The 9,742-nt window shown below is 30.0% G+C and overlaps 2 protein-coding genes across 4 annotated transcripts in view; one reads left to right on the top strand and one right to left on the bottom strand.

Moving 5' to 3' along the window:
• Pdfr (Pigment-dispersing factor receptor) overlaps positions 1-9,742 on the bottom strand; it is an 84,150-nt gene that overhangs the window by 1,237 nt on the left and 73,171 nt on the right. For 2 of the 3 annotated variants that reach the window (XR_013002246.1, XR_013002247.1), the window contains exons 1-4: positions 2,864-2,952; positions 1,323-2,592; positions 259-626; positions 36-164 (exon numbers count right to left, since the gene is read on the bottom strand). Coding sequence is in view for 1 of the 3 variants with exons in the window: in XM_076381610.1 (XP_076237725.1) it covers positions 2,585-2,592 (8 nt within the window). In the remaining 2 variants the exon portion in view is untranslated. Of the gene's footprint in view, positions 1-35; positions 165-258; positions 627-1,322; positions 2,593-2,863; positions 2,953-9,742 lie in introns of those variants that run through there. The other variant, XM_076381610.1, reaches the window with a different exon arrangement.
• On the top strand, positions 4,362-8,862 carry LOC143180379 (putative sodium-dependent multivitamin transporter). The gene is made up of 9 exons (XM_076380068.1): positions 4,362-4,469; positions 5,303-5,425; positions 5,498-5,719; positions 5,813-6,153; positions 6,237-6,356; positions 6,423-6,640; positions 6,768-6,985; positions 7,089-7,327; positions 7,436-8,862. Exons 2-9 carry the CDS (start codon positions 5,306-5,308, stop codon positions 7,758-7,760), a joined length of 1,803 nt encoding a protein of 600 aa, XP_076236183.1. The 5' UTR covers positions 4,362-4,469; positions 5,303-5,305; the 3' UTR covers positions 7,761-8,862.

The following is a 9,742-nucleotide window of genomic DNA, read 5'->3' as shown; positions in this document are numbered from 1 at the left end:
CTTAGATATAAGTATAAATAAAAGTATATTCTTACGATAGTTTAATCCAGTCGGTACAGTTCGAACTGGCCATAAGTGTTTCCATGTCATCTCGACCTCGATAAAATGGAGGCCTTTCGTTAATTCTCTGTGGAGGTCTTTCCAAGATACCAACAGGAATATATCTAAATAGAAAAATAAATTTAATAAATGATAATACTATAGAGAATGAAATAGCATTGCCTATTGCCTATATAATAACATGCCCAAAACACTTGCCTATGCAAAAAGGATATCCACTCCAACATAAATCTTCTTGTTGTTTCAACTCCGCGAGTATCTGAACCCCAATGTTCGAGACCATAATTAGTGTATTTTTTCAAAATCTCAAACCTTTCTGTGCTTGATATATCTATCAATTTTCTTTCCTTTATTTCAGTGAAAATCCATGGCTTTATTAGCGCACCACGACCTATGGTAATGCCATGTACATTTGTGTAAGTATCTCGAATCCTCTGATAATCGTCAAATGATAAAATATCGCCATTTCCAAACACTGGTACAGGTTGCGCTGCTTTTGCGCATTTATCTATGTATTCCCAATTAGCCAATTTCGTGTATCTTTGTTCACGAGATCGTCCATGAACCTAAAGAAATAATATACATAGAATTATTAAGTTTTTAATGTGTTTTATTATAATGATACAATGCATCTAAAAATGGATGCCACTTAAAATAATTAGTAATTGGTAGGAAATATGAAAAAACTGCAACGAAATCATAATTTCCTCATTATGTTTTATATAAAATTTGTAAAAATACTCCAAAAAAATGATTTATATCACATCTTTTGCTTGACTTTCAAAGTTATTCAACAGTCGTTGCAGGAGCTGCATTTCTAGTAGAATATAGCTCAATACACAATCTTCCAGCTATAAATATCCTTACATTGTCAGAGAATGATGTCATTTTTCATTTATTTATTATGTGAGCTATACTTGATATCTAATTTATCTTAGGTTAAAACAAGATCTTTTTCCTTGTAGTTCATATACTACCTTACCATTAATAGCAGTATTCAAAGAGCTATAGTTAGAAACAGTAAGTAAAGAAACTCAGAATTAATTCTTATTTTTACTGCAGCTTTAAAGTACTTTAAAGTTATTTAAAAATAGTTAGTTGAATCTAATTAAGAAACATCAAATTTGATTTTGAACCACTGAAAAGAAAAGATTTTTTGCATTATAACATTCTACACGGATAAATAATAAAAGCTCTGTATATGTTTTCTTTCTATTTTCTACCATACAATGAATACTTGATGATGTAATTAACTTACTCACAGTAATCATGGATACACCCCACTCACGGAACTTTGGCATTAGATTATGTGCAACAGGTTTATCTATATAAACACCTGTCCTAGTTTTTATAGTTAAAGGTATATCCATAACTTGGCTAACAGATTTTACTACAGTTTCCAGTACATTTAATCGATTGAGCATACCACTGCCTCCTCCCTGTCTATAGATTAAATCTATAGGACAACCCAGATTCAAATCGATAAAATCAACTTCAATTTCTTCATTCAATAATTGTGCACATCTTGTTAATACACCGGGATTGTTACCACAGAGCTGTACTCCAAAGATGTTTTCTGATTTATGTCTCTTCACCAGTGCCCATTCTTCTTGTGCTCCTTTCAATATTCTTGGTGCAAGAGCCATCTCACCACAAGTTATGTCAGCACCATATTCTTTGCAAATTCTTCTGAAAGGCAAATTGCCTACCGTTGTCAAAGGACTTAGCAGTATTTTATTCTTCCAATCTATCTTCTTTTTTTCTGAATCTCTGAGTTTTATTAAATCATAATCTTCAACTGGTCCTATCTTTTGTTCCGTATTATTCTGTTCTTTAGATATATCATTACATTTAGTACCAGAAATGTCTATGGTTAAATTATCTTTTAGTTCTATTTTATTTGTATCAGAGGATTCTTCAATTTGTTTAACATTTTCTGTACCTGACTTTTTCCTAGATGGCTCATTTATCTTAACAATCTTTTCAGCTTTCGAAAAATTGTATTTATGCTTTCTTAATTGTGTTTGTATACTTTTCTTTATTTGGTTTCTTATAGAAGGTGATTTTTTTTTAAATTCCTCCTCCTTCTCCTTGTCTATAATATTTAAGCCATCTACTGTCAAATGTTTAGAGCCCATTCTACAGGCTGTACCTCTAGGACATCTACCAGTTAAATTAAAAAGATAACATTCTATTCCAATATCATCTGGTTTTATTTTTAAATATTCAAGTCTATCATGTAAAAATGTGCATCGTTTGTTATCGCATGTCTTTGTAGGTTCATCAACTACTTGATCTGCTATCCAAGGACACAAATTCATCTCAGACTGTGCCTTAAAAGGAGGTGGTCTAGCTTTATTTTGACCCCTAAGCTTTTCTTTCTTGTCTTCATTTTTAAATTTTTTGCTAGGTGGTTCGTTTGAATCGTGTATATCTTCATCTGAGTTAATTGTGTTGATTGAAACTTTTTGTTTATCAATTTCTGACAAACACTCTTCACTTAAAAGTCTTTTGTGATCTTCAATTACATACCTGTAATAATTTCAATATGGTTAAAAAATTATTCTCCTTATTTATGACTAACGTTTTGTAATCAATACATGATACTATTATATATAACCAGAATTTGGAAATTAATTATTTCTTTATTTTAAAAGTGTAGATTTAGAAAAATATTGTAATAACAAAAGACACGCGGTATCTTCATTTTGAGGTTAAAATCTAGCAGGTCATAAACTGCATTAAACGATAATAATTTAAAAAGAACTAAATATTTCTTAATAATATAATTATTTTGACTTACTGTTCTTTGATTAAACACACGCCTTTTTGTTTATCCTCACTATAATCGAATGAACAATCATCCGCACATTTTTCATTGCAATCCGCCATTTCAAATCGTGAATGTATCGAAAGAAAGGAGATTTCGATTATTATTGGCGATTCTTGGTAGATATTAATAATTCCAAGAAAACTTTAAATCAATATTTATTTATTCAGACGTAATATAAATAGATCTACTTTAATTAACTCTAAAATATAGATCACAAATCCAAATTTGAACAATTTCTTCAATTAATTTTATGGTTTATTTTGATTAAAATCGATAATAGAATACCATGATCGATTGTTGAACACCATTTTTAAACTGAATTTAATTTTAAAATTATATGCTAAAGTTGCAGTCTTTGGCAAAATATTGCACACAATTCAGAATAATAATGAATTATGCATATATTTCTTTAATTTCATTTGGCATTAACAGAGAAAAAATATGTACACTGGTTTTGCAGAATACAATGTTCGTAAGAAATATCAGTTATTTAAATTTCTCTAATAGTTCAATTTAGTATAAAAAAACATTAAATTGTTACTTATACTTGAAATATACTTGAGGATTCTTTATTTAGCTGTAAATTCTAGTTATGCCTTTACTTAAACAATTGAATTGTATTATATTTAATCAATTGTATTATATAATTATTGCATAACATAAATAAATGCATTTACATTATAGTATGATAAAATAGGAAGGAAAGATAAAATATCGGACGTTATTTCGGCGTTACGATTAATTCTAAAAAAATACTCGGAAATGTTCGTTGGTGTGTACATATATTTATTTGAACGAAAATTGATTATTTAAATGTAAGTACCTTTGCCCCTTACGTAACAATTGTTCCGAAACAGCTATATAGTGGTTCTCAACCATTCACCATTAAACGTTCCTTTTAATCTTGACTTTAACTTTTTCGAAATGCAAACTTGAAAATGCAGTTTTGTAATTATTTATACATTTATAATCAAATCGTTTGTCAGTAGAACTCAATACCATGCTTACAATAGTATTCACAATACGAATTAAAATAAAGTTACACGCAACTTATATTACTTATTGATGTCTATATCATTTTCTTATCTTTCGTCTATCAATAATAAAGACAATAAACCGTTTAAAGTTAAATACCGAGCAGCAATTCCTAATATATCATTATTATGATAGCGTCGTCGCCTCATCTTATCTGCTCATTGTCCCTGAGAAGTGAAAATCTCATGCATACATAGTAAAAACTTAGAAAACAGAAGGTAGTAGCTGTTCAAAGTATTCAATCACGCATCTCTAGTAAAAAGCACGTGGTGTAGCTGAAGGAAGGGTAGCGACTGTTGTGATCAGTAAATGGGGGAATATCCTTGAGCAGCTAAAATCTTTTATTACTGCTATAGCTCTTCTACACATGCCCTCACACTTGCGTGGCAACGGTCAAGTTTCCGTATACCATAAAACGTCTCGAATCCATTGTCGAATCGAAACGGTTCACTCACAACCGCGACACAACTCGTGTGCACTCTGACGCGGCAAGACAGTTCTGCTAGTCAAGTCGGTGATTATCACGCCGCATGTAATTTCGGTAAGTCAGTGAAAGCCAATATAACAAACTCTTAATCACGATTTCAATCGCTCTAAACTATACCATATTTAGTGATTGTAAGATATTATGTCACCAATAACTGACGAAACTATTCGAAGCGATGCGATCGAAGTAGTTTTAATTGATGGTATGCCATGTTGAGATTTCGCGGGAAATACAATTGTTTAGGGATAATGATACCGAACTCATGAAGTAATAAATAAATAGTTTCTGCAAAAGAAGCTTCATGAAATAAGATATTATTATCGACTTATGATTTAAAAGCAAATAATATTGTTTTTTGAAAAGTAAAAATTAAATTTTGCTAAAATTACGTTAGTCTTTAGAATGAGTGTCACGTTTCTTTATCAATTTGAGCAGCAATAAGAATTGATTGGTTCTATTGTATAAAGTACATGGAACGTTTGTGTTCATTCAATTTTATTATTAATAATTGAAAAGAGATTTATGATGTAAACAGTGGCTATTATGTCTGAACGCAATATAAATTAGGAGTTTTGTTCAACATTGAACTTAAAAATTTTTAAATTAGTCACATGAGCAAATGTTGACTAATTCCACATAGATATAAAGAGTAATAAATAGTAAAAGTAGTTGTTGATATGGATTATATTAGAAGTACCTATGTTAATGAAATCCAAAGTATGCTGTTTCTCTTAAAATACTTTCAATATTTAAATATAAACATTTGTTAACCAGTAGGCATTAGAAAGGTTTATAAGACAGAAATAAAATATTTAATACAAAAGTTGATCAATAAAATGTTCATAGAAGATTTAAATAAGTAATTTAAAATTTTGTTTGCCATGCAGAGTATGGCAAAAACAGGTACATTACAATGGGAGGATTACCTGGTTATAGCAATTACACTAATTATAAGTGTGGGTATTGGTATCTACTACAGGTTCAGTGGGGGACGGCAAAAAACTATGGAGGTATTTATTTTTGTAACTTATACAAAAGTACTATGAAATATATTTAATTTTTTTGAACTGTGCTTTTAACAGGAATATTTCATCGCTAGTAGATCAATGAGCATTATTCCTGTGGGAGTAGCTCTCGTAGTTTCATTTATGTCTGCTATCACACTACTAGGTGTTTCTGCGGAAAACTATACATATGGGACACAGTTTGTAGTAATTAATATATCATACTTGATTGGAACTCCCATTGTTTGTTATGGATTTTTACCAGTATTTTTTAAACTTCAAGCAACAAGCGCTTATGAGGTTGGTTTAATAACTATACATGGAAAAAACAACTGTAAATTGTAGACACACACATAATATGGTATAGATTTAAAAATTCTGTCATGTTTTTAGTATTTAGAGAAACGCTTTGGGGTAAAAGCTAGGATGGTAGCTAGTTTTGTATATTGGATTCAACTGCTTTTGTATTCAGGTGTTGTACTTTACGCACCTGCTTTAGCATTGGAAGCCACAACAGGGATGTCTAAAACTGGCAGTATTATTATCATTGGCCTTGTTTGTGCCTTTTATTCAAGTATAGGAGGAATTAAAGCTGTCCTTATAACGGACGTATTTCAAGGATTACTCATGTTTATTGCTGTTTTTGTTATTATTGGTACAGCTGCCAATGAAGTTGGGGGATTGGGAGAAATTTGGAAGATAGCAGAAGCTGGACACAGAATTGAATTTAACAAGTACTTCACCTAATAATGAATATAAAAAAGTATATAAAATTGCGTTTTTGTTGTACATAAACTAACTTCAAATATTTTTATAGTATTTCTATAGATCCCACTGTGCGACACACTTGGTGGTCACTCATTATTGGGGGATTATTCACATTTTTGTCATTGTATGGTGTTAATCAAGTTCAAGTACAACGCTTGTTAACTGTGAGGTATGTAGTATAAATATATGAAACAAAAAAATGAAGATTAGCTTTTTTACTTTGTAATACTTTCAGGAATATAAAAGCAGCACAGAAAGCACTCTGGTTAGCATGGCCAATTTTATCATTACTTTCAATGACTACGTGTTTCTCAGGGTTGGCAATATACAGCAAGTATTATAACTGTGATCCGCTTACTCAGAAAAACATATCGTCATCTGATATGCTGATGCCATTTTATGTCATGGACACTATGTCCGATAAACCTGGTCTACCTGGTCTTTTTATAGCAGGTACAGTTTGTTACTATTCTGCATTACATTATTATGATTGAGAATGTTTCACACATGCGATTGAGAATATTATTCCAAATTCAGAAATTTTTGTTAAAGTTTCATATTTCTTTCGATTTTTGCGTAGGTATTTTTGGTGCTGGTCTTAGCACTATCTCAGCAGCTTTAAATTCTTTAGCAGCAGTCACGTTAGAAGATTATTTGAAACCTTTATATATGAAAGTTTCTGATAATGAATTATCTCTTTCAACTTCAACTACTTTGGCTAAATTACTCGCATTTGCATTTGGGATTATCTCTATTGCTTTGGCATTTTTAGCTCAGTTCTTGGGTGGTGTTTTGCAGGTGATTCTTTCAACAATTTAGTAATATATACATTTCATTAATTTAAGCAATTGAACAATGAAATAAATAAAAAATCGAACCAATCGCAAGACGTTTTTCATAGGTCAGCTTAACAATATTCGGTATAGTCGGTGGTCCGCTTTTGGGACTCTTTACCCTTGGAATGTTAACTGAATCAGCAACAGAAACTGGATCTGTAACAGCTACTACTATATCATTAGCATTTTTATTTTGGATCGCTTTCGGACAACCTAGACCAACCCCGCCAATGTTACCAGTAGCTGAAGGTTGCAACACGAACATTACTCTCCCTACATTGCAACAAGTTACATCTTTCGTGCAGTAAGTCGAAATATTTTATATTATTTTATATTACAATATAAAGCAAATGTCTTTTTACTTTAATGCAAAGTTCTATCAATTTGCTAATTAAATTTTCTTCTATTTTAGATCAACTGGCGACTCATCTTATCTTTATTTGTATCGAATTTCATACATGTGGTATTGTCCACTTGGCTTTGTAATGACTGTGATCATGGGATTATTACTAAGTTATTGTTGGAAACTAATATTTAAAGAAGAATCAGTTGAATTGGATCCTGACTTATATTTTCCTATAATAGGAAATCGAATACGTCGTAGACGACAACATATTTTAGAAACGAATGAAAATGAAGTATCAAGAAACACTGCCACACAAAGGAAGTATATTTTCTCAACTAACTCATCTAAAGAAGTAGACAATATAAACAATGTTACTACTACGAAACTATAGTACTTATTTTAGTTTGAAAATCTTCCTAAATTCATCATATAGCATTTTAGGTTGTAAACATTCCATGTTTATAATATATTTATGTATATACCTACTAGTCAAGAGAAAGATCAAGTTAATAGAAGTAAACATGTCAAATGAATATTTTCAGAAAAAATAGTAGGTTGGTCTTTATAATTGTAATTTTGGAAATATTTTAAGCATGTGAAGTTAATTTGTACATGTCACTTTTGAGTATTGAAAAGTGTTCGCTCTTGCTTTTTATATTAAGGTAGTTGTTGCTGAAATCGAGTTTCTTAGGAATGTTCTGCAGTCTTAATCACATGTTAATATACGTCTCATCTACATTTGGTTACAATTTTAAAGAATTTGATCATCTCAAATTCGAGTTACATATTTGTCTCCAAAGTTTCAACTTTCAACATGTAATCTCTATGCCAAGACTTTACTAAAGTGACATTTTTAGCTCCATCTTGGACAATATTCTGAGGAATTTGTTAAAAAACTAATACATGGTACAGAACATTCAATAAAAAAAGAAACATAATAGTTTATTTAGTTACTGAATTACAGTAATATAAAGTTCATAATTTAATGAATTAATAGGATAAGCTGCGTTATCATATCGTCATTTTCTCTTGTTCATGTCAATGTTTCTTTGTATGTATAGATTACACGTGTATGTGTAAATGGCAGGCAAAAGGCGTACAGACGTATCGAAAACTTTTGTCATACCCTTAGAGACAAAATAGTTTTGAATAATGAAGCCATGTGTAATTAATTTTCTAATACGATTGTGCGGAAACAACTACCTATTTGATGTGGGTGCTTTTAGCTGAATAATAGCATGGTATCTAGAAAAATACTTAATTTTTAAACGAATGTCTTCCACTTGTTGTTCCTAACTTACTCTTTTATATTTTTTTTGTGACTTAATAAAATAAGAGATCTCTGGAGATGTTCACCCATCACGTTTATACGTAATCTTATTATCTTTAAAAATGTTATATTTTCCTGCACAAAGTTTAAAGTTTTAAATCAGTATTGTCAAATCAATTTAAAGTTGACTTTTTACGTAACATTTTGGTAAATAGTAAAGTATTTTGTAAAAGTAGAATCAAATGCCTCTAATGATTTACCCTTACCATCTCGATTAATATATTCTGCAAATTGTATTTAACTGTATATTATTTTTTGTTACGCCTCAAAAACTGTACAAATTGTTTCATAGAAACTTTAAAAGAACCAATAACCATCAACGTATGTAACATTAAAAAAAAATAAAACTATTTATGTAATGCCTCAAGTGGAGCTTTTTGAAAACTTTATATCGTAAATCATTGTACAATAATAAGAAAAATACAATATTTTATTCAAACAAAAAAATAATGTTTATAATGGAAACAAAATATTTTCACAATAGAATACTTTATTAAAGATACATATTGTGATGAAAACTTTTATATTATGTAAATTAAATTCAAAAAATAATTTGATACAGTGTATAATATACGTTAAATGTTCAACTATTTAGTTAGATACTAATTGCATAAGATAATTCTGCGTCAGTGTGCAACAGTGTGCAAATATTTTTGAATTCCTATTGTAAAATGTAAAAAAAGTGTGCAAAATGTTTGTTAAAGCTTTAGAATACTTTTCAAGTACATACTTCAACGTTTGATAAATGTACTTGAATGATAAGGATATCAATGGATTCTGTGTACAATTGCAGACGATTAGTTTATCTAAAGTGTATGTTATATCTATGTGTTCAAATACACCTATTATCGATTACTTGATATATTAGTATAATTTGCTAACTTTTATATTGTTATTCGCGGATGTTTAACACTATGTGTATATATGTACACGAACATAAAAAAAGTTAATAAAGCAGTGTGTGAAAGAGAACTATGGCAGTTGGATCGAGTATATGGATTAATATTAATATATGTATATGGATCGAGTAATTACAGTTAAAT

Source organism: Calliopsis andreniformis, chromosome 6, assembly GCF_051401765.1.
Source record: "Calliopsis andreniformis isolate RMS-2024a chromosome 6, iyCalAndr_principal, whole genome shotgun sequence".
Lineage (NCBI taxonomy): Eukaryota > Metazoa > Arthropoda > Insecta > Hymenoptera > Andrenidae > Calliopsis > Calliopsis andreniformis.
The sequence above is the reverse complement of the archived record's forward strand: the minus strand, read 5'-3'. Positions and strand labels throughout refer to the sequence as shown.

What these genes read in the sequence shown, in the direction of transcription:
- LOC143180379 (XM_076380068.1), top strand. Translation starts at nt 5,306, where the DNA reads ATGGCAAAAACAGGTACATTACAATGGGAGGATTACCTGGTTATAGCA. An exon ending in AAGCAACAAGCGCTTATGAG is followed by an intron (nt 5,720 to 5,812) that starts GTTGGTTTAATA and finishes TCATGTTTTTAG; the next exon opens with TATTTAGAGAAACGCTTTGG. An exon ending in ACCTGGTCTTTTTATAGCAG is followed by an intron (nt 6,641 to 6,767) that starts GTACAGTTTGTT and finishes ATTTTTGCGTAG; the next exon opens with GTATTTTTGGTGCTGGTCTT.